This window comes from Physeter macrocephalus, chromosome 19 (assembly GCF_002837175.3).
Source record: "Physeter macrocephalus isolate SW-GA chromosome 19, ASM283717v5, whole genome shotgun sequence".
In the NCBI taxonomy this organism is placed as follows: Eukaryota; Metazoa; Chordata; class Mammalia; order Artiodactyla; family Physeteridae; genus Physeter; species Physeter macrocephalus.
The window spans coordinates 11,165,829-11,185,235 of record NC_041232.1 but is presented as its reverse complement, the minus strand read 5'-3'; the positions used below and the strand labels follow the sequence as shown (position 1 = coordinate 11,185,235).

General features: G+C 40.6%; 1 protein-coding gene across 1 annotated transcript in view; it reads left to right on the top strand.

Annotated features, from left to right (window-relative positions):
• The first annotated feature begins 4,730 nt into the window (after positions 1–4,730).
• The window catches only part of HECTD4 (HECT domain E3 ubiquitin protein ligase 4), a 197,188-nt gene continuing 182,511 nt past the window's right edge, over positions 4,731–19,407 (top strand). Inside the window, exon 1 of the mRNA XM_055080495.1 lies at positions 4,731–5,062. Coding sequence (XP_054936470.1) covers positions 4,886–5,062 — 177 coding nt within the window. The 5' untranslated portion in view covers positions 4,731–4,885. The remainder of the gene's footprint in view (positions 5,063–19,407) is intronic.

Sequence of the window (19,407 nt, the reverse complement as noted above, 5' to 3'; positions counted from 1 at the left end):
CAAGATATTCAATACTTCATTATAAAAGAGGCTTTGTGTTAGATGATTTTGCTCAACTGTAGGCTAATGTAAGTGTTCTGAGCATGTTTAAGGTAGACCAGGCTAAGCTATCATGTTCAGTATGTTAAGTTATGAAACACATTTTTGACTTACACTATTTTCAACTTATGATGGGTTTATCAGGACAACCACATCATAAGTCAAGGAAGATCTGTACTTGGTTTGGATATTTTTTTCCGTACAAAAAATATACTCACTTCTAATCTGTGCCTTTCATACTTTCTTAATATCTTTATCTTAAGAACTTGTTTGCAGTTTGTTCTTAACCAAATTTATCTGTTAAAATCGAGGTTGCACCAGCTCAGTATGAAATTCCTAATTGTCATTGGCTGATGTTATGAAGCAACATTTACAGATTTTTGAGTTAAAAGTCTAGCTATGTAGTATAGTCTGAAGTCAGGGAGTCTGATTCCTCCAACTCCATTTTTCTTTCTCAAGATTGCTTTAGCTATTCGGGGTCTTTTGTGTTTCCATACAAATTGTAAAATTTTTTGTCCTAATTCTGTGAAAAATGCCGTTGTTAATTTGATAGGGAGTGCACTGAATCTGTAGATACCTTTGGGTAGTATGATTAGGATTCTTGCTCAACTGTAGGCTAATGTAAGTGTTCTGAGCACGTTTAAGGTAGGTTGAGCTAAGCTATGATGTTCAGTGAGACTTTCTACTTTCGATATTTTCAGCTTATGATGGGTTTATCAGGGCATAATCCCCATAGGTCAAGAAAGATCTGTACTTCTTCGGCATATAGACTCCTGATCTTGAAATATAAACAATATGAGGAGGAGAATTTATTTTGAGCCACACAAGAAGGTTATTTAGATTCCGAAAACTGAGCATTCAAAAACTGATGGCTGCCACTGGATTTGGAAGTTGTGAGACAAAATAAGGAAGCTGGGATTATAGAATCAGACAGACCTGGGTTCACATGTGAGATGTGATGTTTACTCTCTGTGAGATATTGAGTAAAGTATCCAACTGAGCCTCAGTTTCCTAGCTGAAAGTGGGGGTAATAATATCTCCATTCTGTACACCTCCCAGGATTTGACACCTGCTAGGAGCTTAGCAAATGCATGTGGGATAAATATCATGAAAATGAAATTAACAGTCATTGTAAGGCGCATGAGATTGTTTTAACAGTGTAATGTATATGAATTACTTATTTGGGAGGGAGGCAGTACCGGATGGAGCCAGCTATGTGTTCAAATCTCAGTTCTGCCAATTCCTAGGCAGGTGCAAGTCACTTAATTCTGAGCCTCAGTTCCTTATAAAATGGGGCTATTAATGAATACTTGGAAGGGGGTAGTATGATGGTTATATGAGTGGAGACACTTTGATTCCTAGGTGTTCAATAGATTTTTTTTTTTTTTTTTTTTGCTTTTTAAAGAAGTAGTGCATGCTCTAGGAGAAAACTTGGAAAACATTGCAAAGCCCAAACTAATGATGGTTATATGAGGGGAGACACTTAGATTCCTAGGTTTTCAATAGATTTTTTTTTTTTTTTTTTTGCTTTTTAAAGAAGTAGTGCATGCTCTAGGAGAAAACTTGGAAAACATTGCAAAGCCCAAACTACAAATCCCCCAGTCACCTACCTGTAAATGCACTGCTGAGATTCAACCAAATGTTATCAGACATGCTACCTTCCCTGTCTTTCCTTCTACACCTATAGTCATACATCCGTGTAATTTTAAAAATGTAATCATACAGTAAATACAATTAAATTTCAAAATTTCCTTACTACTTTAGCCTGATTTTTTCCATTCACCAATATATCATGAACGTTCTCTTGTATTCATATTCTTCATAAACATTATTCTGAATGGCTCCATAATATTCCATGTTATGGATATACCGTTATTATAGTTAACCAGTCCCACACTGTTGGATATTTAAACTGATTATAATTTTTCCTCTTACAAACAATACTGAGCTGCACATCCTTGTATGTACATCCTTGACTATGGGTCTGATTATTTCCTTTGGACAACTTCTTCAAAGTTGAATTGCTGGATCAAATGGTACGCACTTTAATGTTCTAATGTATTCATTCATTCATTCTTTATTAAAACTTTATTTTTTATAGCAGTTTTAGGTTCGCAGAAAAATCGAGAAGGTGCAGAGATTTCCCACGTACTCCCTGCTCCCATGCACGCATAGTCTCCCCCATTTTCAACGTCCCCTGCCAGCGTGGTACATTTGTTGCAGCTGATGAACCTAACTGACACATCATAATCCCTGAAGTCCACAGCTTACACTGTGGCTCCCTCTTGGTGTTGTATATTCTATGGGTTTGGACAAATGTATAATTTCATGTATCCAACATTATGGTATTATACATAGTATTTTCACTGCCCTAAAAATCCTCTGTGCTCTGCCTACTCATCCCTCTCTTCCCACGTCCACTAGCCACCACTGATCTTTTTATTGTCTCCATAGTTTTGCCTTTTCCAGAATATGACATAGTTGGAATCATACAGTGTATAGCCTTTTCAGATTGGCTTCTCTAATTTAGTAATGTGCCTTCAAGTTTCTTCCATGTCTTTTCATGGCTTCTTTTTATTTTTATTAATTTAAATATTTATTTATTTATTTATTTTGGCTGCTCTGGGTCTCAGTTGCAGCATGCAGGATCTTTGTTGTGGCATGTGGGCTTCTTAGTTGCGGCATGCATGCAGGATCTAGGTCCCCGACCAGGGGTTGAACCCAGGCCCCCTGAACTGGGAGCTCGGAGTCTTACCCACTGGGCCAGCAGAGAAGTCCCAGGTAGTCATTTCTTTTTAGTGCTGAATAATATTCCATTGTCTGGATATACCATCGTTTATTTATTTTAAAAATAAATTTATTATTTTATTTACTTTTGTCTGTGTTGGGTCTTCCTTGCTGCACACGGGTTTCTCTAGTTGCGATGAGCAGGGGCTGTTCTTAGTTGCGGTGCGTGGGCTTCTCATTGCGGTGACTTCTCTTGTTGTGGAGCACGGGCTCTAGGCACGCGGGCTTCAGTAGTTGTGGTACTCAGGCTCAGTAGCTGTGGCGCACGGGCTTAGTTGCTCTGCGGCATGTGGGATCTTCCCGGACCAGGGACGGCACCCGGGTCCCCTGCATTGGCAGGCGGGTTTTTAACCACTGCGCCACCAGGGAAGCTCCTGGATGTACCACAGTTTATTTATCCATTCACTTACTGAAGGGCATCTTGGTTACTTCCAAGTTTTGGCAATTATGAATAAAGCTGCTATAAAGTGCCCTATGCAGGTTTTTTGGTGGACATATGTATTCAAGTCCTTTGATACCAAAGAGCGCTTTATTATTATTATTATTTTTTAACTATAAAAGCAATACAAAGATAATCTCACCTCAACCATTCCAGGCTGGTCCTACTTTGCGTGGCAATTCACATTAACAATTTGGTACTTATTCTCCCGCACATTTTTCTCTCACACAGTTCTTTCCTTTCTTGTTTTAGTAAAAGTGGGATGGCGGGCATATTTTTAAGGTGTATGGCAATCAGTGTTGAATACTGATGGAATATAACCTGCGGCATGTGGGATCTTCCCGGACCAGTGACGGCACCCGTGTCCCCTGCATTGGCAGGCGGGTTTTTAACCACTGCGCCACCAGGGAAGCTCCTGGATGTACCACAGTTTATTTATCCATTCACTTACTGAAGGGCATCTTGGTTACTTCCAAGTTTTGGCAATTATGAATAAAGCTGCTATAAAGTGCCCTATGCAGGTTTTTTGGTGGACATATGTATTCAAGTCCTTTGATACCAAAGAGCGCTTTATTATTATTATTATTTTTTAACTATAAAAGCAATACAAAGATAATCTCACCTCAACCATTCCAGGCTGGTCCTACTTTGCGTGGCAATTCACATTAACAATTTGGTACTTATTCTCCCGCACATTTTTCTCTCACACAGTTCTTTCCTTTCTTGTTTTAGTAAAAGTGGGATGGCGGGCATATTTTTAAGGTGTATGGCAATCAGTGTTGAATACTGATGGAATATAACAATAGTTTTAACTCCCTCTCGGAGCATTTATTAAGTGCCAGACACTGGACATCAAACACTGTGACCCATGCTTTATTTTCACCAGATTTTGAGTGCTTATTGGGTACTAGAATTTGTAGTAAATATGAAGCACCTACCGTGCGCTTCTACCAAGTGCTTATGAACAAACGTGCAGCGCTTACTCTGCGCCAGATTTTTGCACATATCTCATTTAAACGTGAGAGTGGAAGTGAACCTCCAGGCTCTGCCCAGGGGCCCAGGGTGGGGACTCCGGCCGGAGAGAGAGGAGTGCACACCTGAGCAGGTGGGAGGAGGGGAGGCGGTGCCCTCTTCTGTTGGTGCACTGCAGACCCAGGGCGCCCTCGAATAGCAAGGGGCGTGGGAGGTCACTCTAAGGGGAAGATGCAGTGGCATGCGAGGCAGAAGAGGTCCTGCTGACCCGGCTGCCCCCGGTCCGCGGGGAGGCGGGCGGGGCCAAGCGGGTGGGCGGGGCCTGTATTGTCCGCTCCGCGGGGCATGCCGGGAGCTCCGCCCCCAACATGGCGTCTCACTGACAGTTGGCTGCCGAGAGGCAGAGGCGGATCTTGCTCCTCAGGGTGGCGGCGGCGGCGGTGGCGGCGGGGCCAGGGTCTCCGGGGCCAGGGGTGGGAGGATGGCGGCTCGGACCTCCTAGGGCGGAGCTCCACGGGCAAGGCAGCGAGCGGGGCGCTGCAGGCGGGCGTGGCGGCTGCTGTCATGGACTGGTGATCGCGGCGGCTACTGCTCGTGTCTCCCCTGGCCGGGCGGCTGCTTCTCACCACCAACCCCTCAGCCGGGGCCATGGGCTCGTCGGCAGCCGCGGCGGCTGCGGCGGCGGCGGCCGCGGACTCGGCGCAGTGGCTCTCGGTGAAGGAGGAGACCATCTTCCTGCACGACGGGCTGATCCGGGTCACCGACCTGGCCGAGCTGCCCAGCGAGATTCTCGGGGCCCCGGAGGCCGCCGACACCGACTTGGAGGTGAGCGAGGCTGCCCCCGGCCTCCGCCATCAGATTAGCCCACCCGCGCCGCATTCCCGGGGTCGGGCCCTCTCATCTCCGGTTCACCCCGACCCCGAGGCCCACGAAGGCTGCCCCGGCAGGTGTGTGTGGGCGCCGGGCAGGCAGGTGCGGGCCGCGCCGCGAGTCTGCAGACCACCCGCCTCCCTCCCTCCTCGGGGCCTCAAGCCCGCCGGGGATTTCATTTGTGGATTCATTTTGAACGTTCCGACTCCCAGCATTTTATTAGACCGTCACCCGGCACGGCCTTGAAGCCCCGGAGGAGCCACCGCCGACTCCCGGGCCCGGTCTCCCTTCCCCCACGGACCCCTTGGACGCACTTCCAGGGCACACCCAGGCTGCTTAGCTTTGGGGACATTTTAATTTTAACGCTCTACACCTCCCCCCGCCACCCCGTCATTCCCTAGTGCTGTGCGTGTGTGTGTGTATGTGTGCGTGTGTGTTTTGTTTGTTTTTCTCGGGAGAAGGTAGTGGCAGCTGCCGGTCCGCGATGGGCAATCCAGCAACTGCTCCGTGTCGTGCCTCGGATTGACACGGGGCCTTTGTCAGGGAAGCGGGCAGTGTGGACAGCGAGGGGGATGCTACAGCGGCCCTCGGTGCGCTATCCGCAAGGGTCACGGGCGTTTTAGGCCGCAAGGCCTTTTTATGAGCTCGGGGGTCGCGGAGAAGCCCAGGCTTAGGAGCCGTGGCAGGTGCAAAAGCAAATCTCAGCAATTGTGCCGCTGGGTTTGGGGGCAGAAGGAAACCAAATATGCTGGGTGGATGGGAACTTTCCACCGACTTCTCTTGGTTTCGTGTTTGCCCAGGGGTGGCAGTATGGCAGGATTGGTTCATCGAGGCACTGCTCCCCCTCCACTTTGTGGGGTGACATTTTGATGTGTAGGTAGCATGGAGTGTCACGAAATTCTTGTTGTCGCAAGGAGGACTCTCTGGGGTAGGACGCAGAGAGGATGGCTTGTCTTCTGGCTGTAAACGGAATGCGAGGAATCTTTTGTGTTATGCGGTTTTGCAGGCACTTTGGCTTTCAGCACAACGAACATTTATAGAAATGGATTAAAACCCATTACTATGTGTTTCTGGAAACGGCAGTGATGGGATCCCGTTGGCGGAGACATTTGGACGTGTCTGAGATGCGAATACGTTCCTCTCTATTTTTGTGTCTGGATTTGAGGTTGAGGTTGCGGTTGCGGCATTCCCATTGTGAACTCTTAATGACTTATTTTACAGTCTGGCCACCAAAAAATAAGGCATGTGCAAATTGGTAGGGAATTCCTAACATGGAATCATTGTTTTATTATGTCTCATTTGGGCCTTTTCTATAAAAATCAAGGTGTGTCTGTGTGTCTTATATGCTTAAAAACTCAAGGAGCATTATGCTACGATGGTGGAATCTTTTGATTTAATTGGTTCTCTTGTATGTGAAATGAGGAAAACAGATGCTCTTTGTTCCTTAGAGACAAAGTTAACAGATCCAAAATTTCTATATGTATGTAATTTATTTATTATTAAAAAGTGTAGGGTTAGTTAAAAATACCTGAGCTGTTAAGCTGGCTTTCCTAAGATGTTTACTGTACAAATGTACTGAGTATTTGTCAGGTATTTCCACGGAAGAATGATTTAATAGAAAGAACCTCTCTGGCCTGGAAGATTTTTTAAAAACTTAAAAAAATTTTTTATGGTCTGACCTCTCAGAAACCATTGTGTGTATGGGTGATAAGCATTTCTGAATGTAGTCAGAAATGCTACTACCCCTATGAGGCTCTTCCAAGCCTCTCCTTCCACTGGACATCTGGGTGAAAAATGACCAAATTTTCCAGGATTTTATAGTTATATAGAATGAACTTTTTTCATTTCTTTCCATATGTTATACAGGCAACATAGTATCAGGAGAAATAGCTAAGAATGTTTTTGTGGCTGTTAGGGTTGTGTTTTGCATATTTAATGATAATAATATTGAGTAAGTGTATCCTATGTGTCAGGCATTGTCTTACTAAATTCTCCAAGGGATCCTGGTTTAAAAAAAAGTGGGGGGCTTACCTGGTGGCACAGTGGTTGAGAGTCCGCCTGCCGATGCAGGGGACACGGGTTCGTGCCCCGGTCCGGGAAGATCCCACATGCCGCGGAGCGGCTGGGCCCGTGAGCCATGGCCGCTGAGCCTGCAAAAAAAAAGATGAGACTCAAACTGCGGTGACTAATTTATGATTGGCAACCTTAACGCGTAAGACTGCACTAGCTGCAGTAGAGTCTCATAATTTTAGAGCAAGGAGGAACCTTAGAGATACTTGTTTCCCTCATTTTAGAGAGAAGTTATCTGAGATCAGGAGAGGTTTTGGCTTGGTAGCATAGCTAGTTATGGCAGGGCAAGTGACCAGACCCTTGCTTTCCTGGCTTTGAATTCCAGTGTTCTTTTCACTATGTAAGTGCTGCTCAAAGTTAAATGTCAATCCGAAAAAAGAACCCATCCTAAGAAGTAGATCAGCGTTAACTTAGCATTTTAATTTAAGCAATAACAGAGAATTTGACTTAAAAATTTTCTTCTCAGTGAATTTCAAAGGGAAGGCTTTTTTGTTTGTCTTTCAGTCAATAGTGTTTAATCAACAAATTCATTAACAAGTGTTTGTGGAATTCAGAGGTGAGCTGAGCCCACTGTCGTGGCTGTTGGGGACATAGTAGGGTATAAAATAAAATCCTTGTTCTTAAAAAAGCTTTTATTTTAGTGGGGGATATAGACGATAACAAATTGTCAAATATAGGACATGTGAATAATATGTCAAATGATAAGTGCTATGGAGAAAAGTATAGCTGGGTAAGAGGGATGGAGAGTAATGGTGTGGGGAAGGGCTCTGTTTTACATACAGTGGACCGCAAAGGAAAGACCAGGATGGCATTTGAGACCTGAAAGAAGTGAGAGTGTACCATATGGCTACTGGGGGGAGCACATCCCAGACAGAGGACAGCAAGAGCCAAGTCCCTGAGAGGGAAGCATCCTTAGCATCCTTAGTGTGGAGCTCTGAGCCCAGTAAGCAAAGGGGGAAAGGAGAGTGAGTGATAGGAGATGGAGGCCGGGGCTGCAGATCAAGTAGGGCCTGTAGGTAAGGACTTTGAATCTACTTGAGCAGATTAAAGATGCAGAGTGAAGCTCTTTCTTGGCCTTTGAAATAGCTATCTGTATTTAATTTTATGTTTTTGGCAAAAAGTGAAAGCATGCAGGAAATTAGTTTTTAAGTGTTGAAATAAATATAAATTCAAGAGAAATAAAAAAGCAATAGCTCAAAAATGACAAATATTATTGAATTTTGCATTACATTTCATAGACCATTAGTCTTTTTAAAATTAAGGGAATTTACAGGAAAAAAGCATTAGTTTCTTTGTGGAAGTTCCAAAAGAATTCAGCTTCCTGTCTCATTTTTCTTTACAAATTCCAGGTGGGGACAGGCGTCATACATCTGGATGTTGATAGAGAAGCTAATTGACTTGCTCAAGGTGGCCAAGATATTTTTTACTCCGTAGTTTAGATTAATTTTGAACCCAAGCATTTTGGTTAGTGTTTCTCATCTTTCATTGTGTTTGTTTATAAGGACACCCCCTACCGCCCACCCCATTCAAAGACTTGAACATGTATGTTCATGGCAACTTTATTTGTGTTTGCCAAAAACTGGAAATAATCAAAATGTCCATCAACAAGTGAATGGATAAACAGGTGTGGTACATCCGCATAATGGAATACTAAGCTATAGAAATGAATGAGTTGTTGATACTGACAACTTGGATTTATGCTGAGTGGAAGAACCCAGTCATACAAGAGTGCATACTGTAAGATTCCATTTATATGATGTTCTAGGAAGTGTAAACTAATCTGTAGTTACGGAAAGCAGATCAGTGGCTGCCTGGGGATGAAGGCAGGCAGGAAGGGTTGGGAGAAAGGATTACAAAGGTGCATGAGGAAACTTTTGGGGTGATGGCAATGTTCCCTATTTTGATTGTGGTGATGGTTTCATGTTGTATGTATACATATGTCGAAACTCCTGAAATTGTACACTTTAAATATGTGTAGTTTATTGTATGCCAGTTATAATTCAGTAAAACAAGCAAAACCCTCAGAAGCCCAGAATGCTTTACTGATGTTATTTAGGAAGTGAAAAAGGCTCAATAGGTCTTTGGGTTTGTTTTTTGTTTTTAATCATGTAAGGGAAGGAACCTTTGGGTTTGGAGGTGATCAGCTTAAATAGTCAAGGCTTTGAATACTTATGTTACACTCAAGTGAAAGCTTTGAGGTGATATTTAAATTCATAAATGTTGATCTGTTCTCCTAGGAGGATACTACCACCTGTTTATCCTTCGGTCAGAATTCTTTGGAAAGTGTTTATGTACTTTTAGAGAATTCCAAATTCTAGATTTGGAAGAGTTAATGAATAAATGCATAAACTGCCTTTGTTCACCAACAGAATTAATTATCAGGTAATTAATGAGCACTAGAATAAGAGTCACTGAATCTTGGTACAGTGTTCTGTGACTTCAGCAAATGGCTCAAAATTTCTCAGGTGAAAGAATATTAAAAAAAATGTATATATGTTTATAACTGAGTCACTTTGCTGTCCAGCAGAAATTAGCACAACATTGTAAATCAACTATTCTTCAATTAAAAAAAAAAAAGAAAAAAAAAGTTCTCAGGTATGACTGGCTAGCTATAAAGTTAGGACGAAGTATTTGAAGACTGTTGAAGGCAGTATTGCCTAGAGGTTAAAGTCAGGTTTAAAGAGACTGGGATTGAAACTCTAGCTCTGCCCGTGACCTTGGGCAAGTTCAATTATCTTTAATAATCCCTGGTTTCTTCCACTGCAACTTCTTTGTCATCATTGTCACCACCTCTACCACCACGAGGACAACAGTGTCAGCATATTGCATGCCAGGCTCTGTGCTAAGCACTTCCCACCCGTTATCTCATTTAATCCTCACTGCAACTTTATGAGGTTGGTACTATTGTTATCTTTATTTTACAAATAAGGAAGTCATGGCACAGAAGTGAAGTAACTTGATGAAGATCATACAGTTACTAGTAAAGCTGAGGCTGAAATAGATCTGTCTGATTCCAGCCCAGGGTCTAGGCTTCAAAACCATTGTTAGACTGCCTAGTCATCTGTAAGAGGGGGATAATAATAGGGTTAACGTAAGGATTAGTTAAGGATGGATGTGATTATGTACTTACAGTGTATGAACTCTCTTTGGAAGGTGCTATGTTGCTGAGAAGTTACTTTATGTATATTCAGTTAGCTGCCCAGTGTATATGAAAGCAAAACTATCCCATCAACAAATTTTTTTTCCTAGTAGTGAATAGTGGAGATAGTGCTTTTTTTGGTGTGTTTGTGATCCCTTTGGAATTTTCTTCCTTCCCAGTTTGTTTGGAATCTGGCTGGCAGATGAGATAATAGTCTTCATTTCAGTTTTCCTCCAATTGTATGCCTAGCGTCTTGCTAAATAAATCAGTTTTGATTATTATCTGTCTTCTTGGCTTCCATATTGGCTGCCATAAAATACCACCTGTTGGCCAGGGCTACTGGGGGGATTGTCATGCACCTGTTCTTTCCTAAGTCATATAAGGTACCTGTGGTGATAATTATGAAAGGAATGTCAGTTCCTGAAAGTGCCCCATGCTTTCTGCTCCCTCCACCCCTCTTTCTGGCTTGTTTTACAGTGGTGATGGTGGGGTGAACACAAGGAGTGTAGGCCGCTTTGCAAGATGTTTAGTCAATAGTTGTAGACAAATGTAAATAACAGCAGGTGATAACTATGGGACAAATGCATAATTACTTCAGAAGGAGAGAAGGATGCAGAAATTGTATCATTATTACTTTGATGCTGCATTGTTAACATTTTTATGTGTTCATTAAATTCTTTAAAAACTGGGGCCTCCCTGGTGGTGCAGTGGTTAAGAGTCTGCCTACCAATGCAGGGTACACAGGTTCTATCTCTGGTCCGGGAAGATCCCACATGCTGCAGAGCAGCTGAGCTCGTGCACCACAACTACTGAGCCAGTGCTCTAGAGCCCGCAAGCCACGACTACTGAAGCCTGTGCGCCTAGAACCCGTGCTCTGCCGCGGGAGAAGCCACCGCAATGAGAAGCCTGCATGCACATCACAACAAAGAGTAGCCCCCGCTCGCCACAACTAGAGAAAGCTCGTGCACAGCAACAAAGACCCAACGCAGCCAAAAATAAATAAATAAATAAATTTATTTAAAAAAATTCTTTAAAAACCAATACATAAATACATTCTTTTATAAAAAAATGCAGGTTAAACTGAAGTTCCTTTTCACTACCATCACTAGTCCTGTTTCCATCTACTCCCCACCCTGGTTAAATCAATGATAAATTTTTTTGGTGTATTCTTCAAGGCCATTGTTGAATGTGTATGTTTATGTGTGTGTGTGTGTGGTGTGTGTGTGTGTACATAACACTTTTTATTATTTTTTCTTTTTTGCGTAATAAATTTGATTCTAGGGACTTCCCTGGCGGTCCAGTGGTTGAGACTTCGCCTTACAGTGCAGGGGGTGTGGGTTCAATCCCTGGTTGGGGAACTAGGATCCCACATGCCTTGCAGCCAAAAAAACCAAAACATAAAACAGAAGCCATATTGTAGCAGATTCAATTAAGACTTTAAAAATGGTCCACATCAAAAAAAAAAAAAAAGATTTGATGCTAGACATATTCTATAACTTGCTTCTTTTTTTTTTAATTTATTTTTTTAATTTATTTTTGACTGTGTTGGGTCTTCGTTTCTGTGTGTGGGCTTTCTCCAGTTGCGGCGAGCGGGGGCCACTGTTCATCGCGGTGCGCGGGCCTCTCACTGTCGCGGCCTCTCTTGTTGCTGAGCACAGGCTCCAGATGCGCAGGCTCAGTAGTTGTGGCTCACGGGCCCAGTTACTCCGCGGCATGTGCGATCTTCCCAGACCAGGGCTCGAACCCGTGTCCCCTGCATTGGCAGGCAGATTCTCAACCACTGCGCCACCAGGGAAGCCCTATCACTTGCTTCTTAAAAAAATTCAATGATATGTTTTGATTTTTCTGTGTCTCCACATATAGATCTATTGCAATTTTTTAAGTGCTGCACAAGACTCCAGAAATGCCATAGCTTATTTAGCTGTTCTCCTACTGATGAGTGTGTTAGTTTCCTGTTTCAATGCTAACACACTATTACAAACTTAGTGGCTTAAGACAACACAAACTTATTCTCTTACATTTCTGGAGATCATAAGTCCTGAATGAGTCACATTGGGTTCAAGTCAGGTGTTGGCAGATCTGGTTCCTTCTGGAGGCTCTAGGGGAGAATGCATTCCTTTGCCTCTTTCACAGCTTCTAGTGGCCACCTGTATTCCTTGGCTTGTGGCTCCTTCCTCGAACCTTCAAAGTATATCACCCTCGTCTCTGATCTGTCATCATATCATTTCCTCCTCTCATGACTCCTCTTGCATCCCTTTTACAAGGACCCTTGTGATTACATTTAGAGCCCACCCGGATAATCCAGGGTAATCTCCACATCTCAGGATCCTTAATTTCATCACATCTGCAAAGTCCCTTTTGCCATCTAAGGTCACATTCACAGGTTCCAGGGATTAGGATGTGGACATCTTGGGGGGTGTGTGGTCATTATTCAGCTTACCACAATGGGTATTTTGGTTGTTTGAAATTCAGTTTTTCAGTATTAAAAATGTTCCTTCAGTGCACATCCTTGCATGCCTGTTTGTGCCTATGTGGGAGTATTTCTCTAGAGCAGTTCCTGAGAAGTAGAATTGCTGAGTCATAGGTGACCATTTTACATTTGAAGAGACACTGCCAAATTGCTCTCCACAGTGGCTTATACCAATTCATACTCTCAAGTAACAGTGCTTAATAGGACCTCTTTTCCTCACACCCTCATAGAGACCATTTTAGAACTTATGGATTTGCTTAAATTTATCATTTGCTTAAGTCAGTGGCTTTCACTCCAAAAGATGAGTCCAATAGATACAGTTGGGTACCTGGACCTGCATGCCAAATCATCCTCAGCTGAAAGAAGCCAGGGTTTTCTGTTAGTGCTGCCTAGCTGTTATCACTTCACTTCAGAGGACTTCTCTTGTGACTTGATTGCCTTCGCCTCCTGGCATGTACTCATGTTAGTCAGTAATCCAGTTAATACAGACTATGTCCATATATAGGCAGGAGAGAGCAACAACTTTGTATTCTGATGGTCTGGGGATGCTGCCAGAGGCCAGCAGAGCCAGGGAGCTGCCCACCCTGGGAAGAGATGCACCGGCCCCTGAAGTGTGTTCAGAGTGCATAGCAGTTGTTGAGCAGACTATCTGGACTCAGATTGTCTTAAAATTTTCTCTCTTATATGCCAATATAAGGAGTAATTCTATGTTTTTCTGACCTATATAGAAAATAATTGATAGTAAGTTCATTATATTTTTATGCTATCAAAACTTTTTTGATTATAAAGAAGTAACACATGGATGTTGTAGAAAATGGAGAAAGCACTAAAGGTGTAAGAGAGAAAAGAAATATCCTTTGATTGCACTATCCAGAAATAGCCATATTAACTAATTTTTTTACTATTTCCTTCTTAAATTCACATTTATATATATTATTATAAATAAATCCAAAAGAATTTTAGTGTTTAGAGTGTCATTTTCTTTTTTTTCAGTGTTATTTTCTTGATAAAGTTTGGTAAATTACAAATTTGTGGTAATTATTAAAGTGTGTTTCAGTCAACTATACTTCAATAAAAATTTTTAAAAAAATTTAAAAGCAACAACAACAACAACAACAAAAAAGTGTGTTCCTGCAACCTGTTATTATTGGCAGTTTATAACTGAAAAGGATTTTTATAGTGCTGTTATAATTCCCCTCCCAATAATGTTGAATATTTGTGTGGAGCTTTGAGTTTATAAAGTGCTATTAAGCAGTTGTAGAATAATTAATTAATGTTCCATGATGGGACACTTTGAAGTGGACACAACTTGAATCCCTGGTGTTTCTACTGAAACCTGCAGTCGGCTGAATTACCAGGTCAGAGCACAATGTGTAGCAATTTTAGATTAACAGCAAAGAGATACATAATTTGCAAACTATTTTATGCAAATTGTATGTTTATCAACACTAGTAACTACAGATGTGTGGTTCAAGTAGTGGTTTCATACCAACAAAATATTAACATTCAGCTTGTATTTGTAATGGATCTTTTCTGTGTTTACTGTATTTTCTTTGGGCTCTGTGGTTTGCTTTACTGATTTCAAATGAACAAAGTCTCATATAGAAGATACAGCTATTTACAGGACAGACTAGAAAATCTCGACCTCCTATTTCTGTTGATATATTTGCTTTTCTTACTCCTGAAATAGAATCATTAAGAATGTTAAAGGAGAATCTATCAACATATTTTCATCAAAATAGTGGCCTATAATAGAATAATTACCTTCTTTATTTCTTGATACTGATTCCTTCCTGATCATCCAGTTGTGGTGTGGCTGAAAGACAACTTACTGGTTTGTTTAATCTAGAAAGGAGCAAAATGGGTGGTGGAAAGGTAAAAATACATTTGGGGAACTTAGGAGGGAGAATTTTTTTGGATGAGCTTATAATAAAAGTTTGCTTTCCGTCAGGAGTTCCGAACCTGAATAGAATTCAGGGCGGTCTGTGAACTTGGATGGGAAAAATTATAAGTTTATTTACTCATACCTTTAGCTAGAACTCAGCATTTCCTTCTATTATAAATGTAGTCAACAAACCCTAGTAGTATTGGCAGTACCTGTGACCTTGAAACCAGTAGAAATCATAGATATTTTCATATATTACATTTGTTGAACATATCTTGAAATATTGTTTATGCTCATCTCACCACCACTTAGAAATTATGGCAAGTATTAGATCTTGTTATTCAATGTACTAATAATGAAGCTCCTATGTTGATATCACAAATTTGTTTCTTAAAGTATTTTGGTACCTGTGTTTTAGTATACTGTAATTGGTTTCTTATAATTCTGTGTATTTTGTTTTATGCATTTAAAAATGTAACTGGAGGGGGCTTCCCTGGTGGCGCAGTGGTTGAGAATCTGCCTGCTAATGCAGGGGACAAGGGTTCGAGCCCTGGTCTGGGAAGATCCCACATGCCGCAGAGCAACTGGGCCCATGAGCCACAACTACTGAGCCTGCGCGTCTGGAGCTTGTGCTCCGCAACAAGAGAGGCCGCGACAGTGAGAGGCCTGCACACCGCGATGAAGAGTGGCCCCCGCTCGCCGCAACTGGAGAAAGCCCTCGTACAGAAACGAAGACCCAACACAGCAAAAAAAAAAAAAAAAAAAAAAAAAAATGTAACTGGAGAAGGGTTGGTAAGCATCACCAAACTTGTGAAGGTTAGAGGCCCCTGAGATAGACTCTCTTTCTGCCAGCATCTCTCCCTTTTTTGGTCGAAGTTTGCTGACGACTAGCATAGTTTGCAATTGTTTGAAAGAAAAGTGAACCACATTTTGGAAAATCCCTAATGTCTTCTGTGGTAGAAAATGTTATTCTTCTACAGTTTTTCCCATTATCTACTAACTGTAAGCTATTAGCGAATAATAATTTTCTTGAGTAATCTGATCTTTGCCCATTTGCTAAATGTGGTATCATTAACCAGGAAACTATTTTTTTTAAGAAAATTAAATACTTCTAAAAAGTGGCAAACAGTTCTTTTGAAATAGAACAATTTTTTGTTCACCAAATATTTTGTTTTTTTTCCCCCTTGTCTGGTCAACTGAAACTATGGGAATAAAAATTCATCAACATACTTTTTATTGGTATCTTATACTGCTAATAATGAACCGTTTTAAACAGGTGGCCTCAAGCAGTAACAGTTGGTATCCTAGGAGAACATTATTTTTCAAGTTCGAAATTCATTTTGCTTTCATCTTCTCCATAGAGTACAGTTATGTGATTTTGGTTTCATTTATTGTTCAAATTGTTATTTTATGCTTGAATTATCAAAGTTTAGCAGTTTTACTTAAGTAGCCTCCAGAACTGTGCTGTCCAGTAGGTAGCTGCTACCCACACGTGGCTATTGAGCGCTCGCAATGTGGCTAGTCAGAAGTGAAGTGTGCTGAAAGTGTAAAAGACACATCAGATTTTGAAGATTTCACACAAAAAGGTTGTAAAATATCTCCCTAATAATATTTAAATGGATTAAATGTTGAAATGGTAATATTTTGGATATGATGGGTTAAATATGTTATTTAAATTAAAATATACTAAAATTAATTTCATCTATTTCTTTTTACCTTTTTAAATGTGGCTACTGGAAAATATTAAATTCCATATGTGTTTCACCTATTTCTATTGGCCAGTGCTTCTGTATACAGAGGGCAGCAAGCTACGGTCCTCATGGTCATATCCAGCTGTCTGTTTTTTTAAATAAAGTTTAATTGGAACATAACCAGTATATTCACTTACATATTATCTGCCTTCATGCTACAATGCAGAATTGAGTATTTGTGACAGAGACCTTATGACCAGCAAGCCTTCCAGGGCCTTCCATATGTACTATTTTCATTTCATCTTTTCAGTGGCTCCATGAGGCAGTAGAGGAGATATTTACTATTTTAGAAAAAAAGGCTTAGAGAAGCAAAATGATTTGTACAAGGTCATATAATTAGGACTCTTTCATTTCTTGAGTGATTTTCCACTATACCTCTGCTTTAGGTTGCACTGATCTTAATAACCTATTGTCTCTGAGACAGTAGTTAATGGCAGCTATTTTAAATAAGAACTATGCAGCCCAGCCTACACATGGCTGCCAGAGTAATCTTCCTAAAGCAGTTATGTTACTTTCTTGCTCAGATCTTCAGTGGCTTCCCGTTTCCTGCAAAATAAAATAATAATTCAATGTAGCTATGCTTTGGCTCCATCTACCTTTCTAGTCTTATATAATTAATCCTTCCCCCGCCCCTTTCCCCATATTTTACTAACTCACCACATTTACTCCTACAACCTTGGCTTAAGGGGTTTCATTGCTCTGGGGTACCCCACCTCCACCTTTGGAACACTACTCTTTATCCTTCAAGTGGCAGATCAAATGCCACATCCTCCATGAAATTTTCATGATGCCTACAGTTAGAAGCAGTCATACTCTCTTCTGTATCTCCATAGCACTGCCTTATATATATTAAAGTTATTTATTTGCATCTTGATCACCTTTACTATATTATAAGCTGTTTGAGAACAGCCATTTCATATTGTATGTTGAGTACCTACTAGTATAGTAGGAGCTCCAGCTTTGGATATTGATTGAACTGAATGTTAAAAGGGGCATTTAAAATGTGTGAAAGAGTGTGATTTAATGAATAATATCATGAGTTGAGGACATAGGTGAGGAAAAATTCATTAATAGAGAATAAGAATAGGTAGTTATTTTTGGTGAACTAAAAGTAGTTCAGGTGAGACTTTAGGAATTTTAATAATTGCAGTTATGCTTTGCATTTTAGATACGAAGAGAGAACACATCCCAACAGTTGTCATAAATGTTGTTAATGCTAGAATGTGGATAATATGGGGTTAAGACCTTTGATTTTGTGTAGAGCATAATGAATTTTGCGTAGAGAATGATGGATTCCCAAGAGATTTCTGAAAAGAGCTAGATTAGAGGGAGTCAATTGAAAATACCTGGCTTTGCTCATCATTCGAAAAATCTTAATGAATTTGAATGAATTTTTGTTTAACTTAGTTGTTCTATAGTTAGGTAGTGAACTTGAGCACTGTTGTGTTTATTTTGAACATTTCCATGTAGAGATTTTTTTTTTCAGCGTTTTCAGTCAACCGTGTCCATTTATCAGCTTTTATTGAGTGGCAGTGCCTTGAGGACTGAACTGTCACAAAAGTTATATTATAGGATTTAGCATAATCTAGTTACTGATTAGCATAATAAGGCTGCTAGTCATAATTTAAAACATTAAAAAATGCTTAAAATTTTAAAAATTAAAATGTTAGAATTTTAGAACATTTGCAAGATGTAAAAAAAGTATAAAGAAGAAAATAATATTACCACCTAGAGATGAGTTTAGTTTATATTTTAATGTGTTTCCCTTCAGACTTTTTTCTATGCATGTACACTTACACTTACATTTCTATCTCATGTATCAGAGATATTTTAAGAAATCAGGATCATTATACATTTTGTGTCTTGCCTTTGTCACAACGTTAATGGTATTTGGGGGGCATTTCTCCAAAACTTTCAGTATTGTTGAGAATATAAGTTTTAATACCTGCATAGATATTAAAGTCTGCATGGTATTTCATTATATGGATGTTCAATGATTTATTTACCCATTCCTCTATTGTTGGATATTTAGTCAATTCTGTTGAAAAGTTTTTAAAATTAGGGAAGTGGTTTTATAAATAGTGAGATTTTTCTCTTTAAGTATGCTACAACACACATATATGACCATATAGGTTTATTTACCATAAGTTAGAATGAGAAGCTTCAGAACTGTGCCGTAACTGTATAAATTGATAGGATTGTTTCACTGTTTAATTGTACATTTTTATATGCATAATCAAGTTCATATTTCTGATCATGTAAGTAATACATAAATTACATGTGAAGTCTGTGGATTCATTAGGTGCTTTATTAAAAATTTTAGGAAAGCAACACATGGTTCAAAATTCTTAAGGTTCAAAAGGGAGTTCAGGGAAAACTCTCCTTTTGTAGGAGAGAGCGGTTCCCCCCAGAGGTATTTAACGCACATACAAGCCGATGCATAGCGGCTATCTCTGGACTTCAGCTCCCACTACACCCACCCTCCTTCCCTTCACTCCACTGCAGCCATCTTGGCCTCCTGGTGTTCATCATAGGTCAGGCTGGCGGGTCTCAAGGGCTTCCTTCTTCAGGGCCGTTGTTCTTCCCTTTGGATGAAATTAGCTTCCATAGGGCAACAATCCACAAAGGTGATAGAGGTAGTACTTCTGAGAATATTAGAGTATGAAAAACTTAGAAACTTAACATATTAGAAAACAAAAATAGCCATATTACCAAAGGCAGCTTTAACTCTGATAGCAGACCAGTGGGAAAACTTTGAAACAACTGAAACAATGAATCTTTTCAAACAGATACGTACAGTTATATGTGTAGCACAGTTCCAGAGCATACAGATAGAAACCTTACTTTGAGTACCACCCATGGCAAAGGAGACGGAGGACTTTTTAGTTCAAAGGTTCTCTGGTTGCAATACTGTGTGGTAATTCCACATAATTGGGACATACAGCGTTACCCAGAACTAGAATGGTTCTCCCCAAATTCTGATCT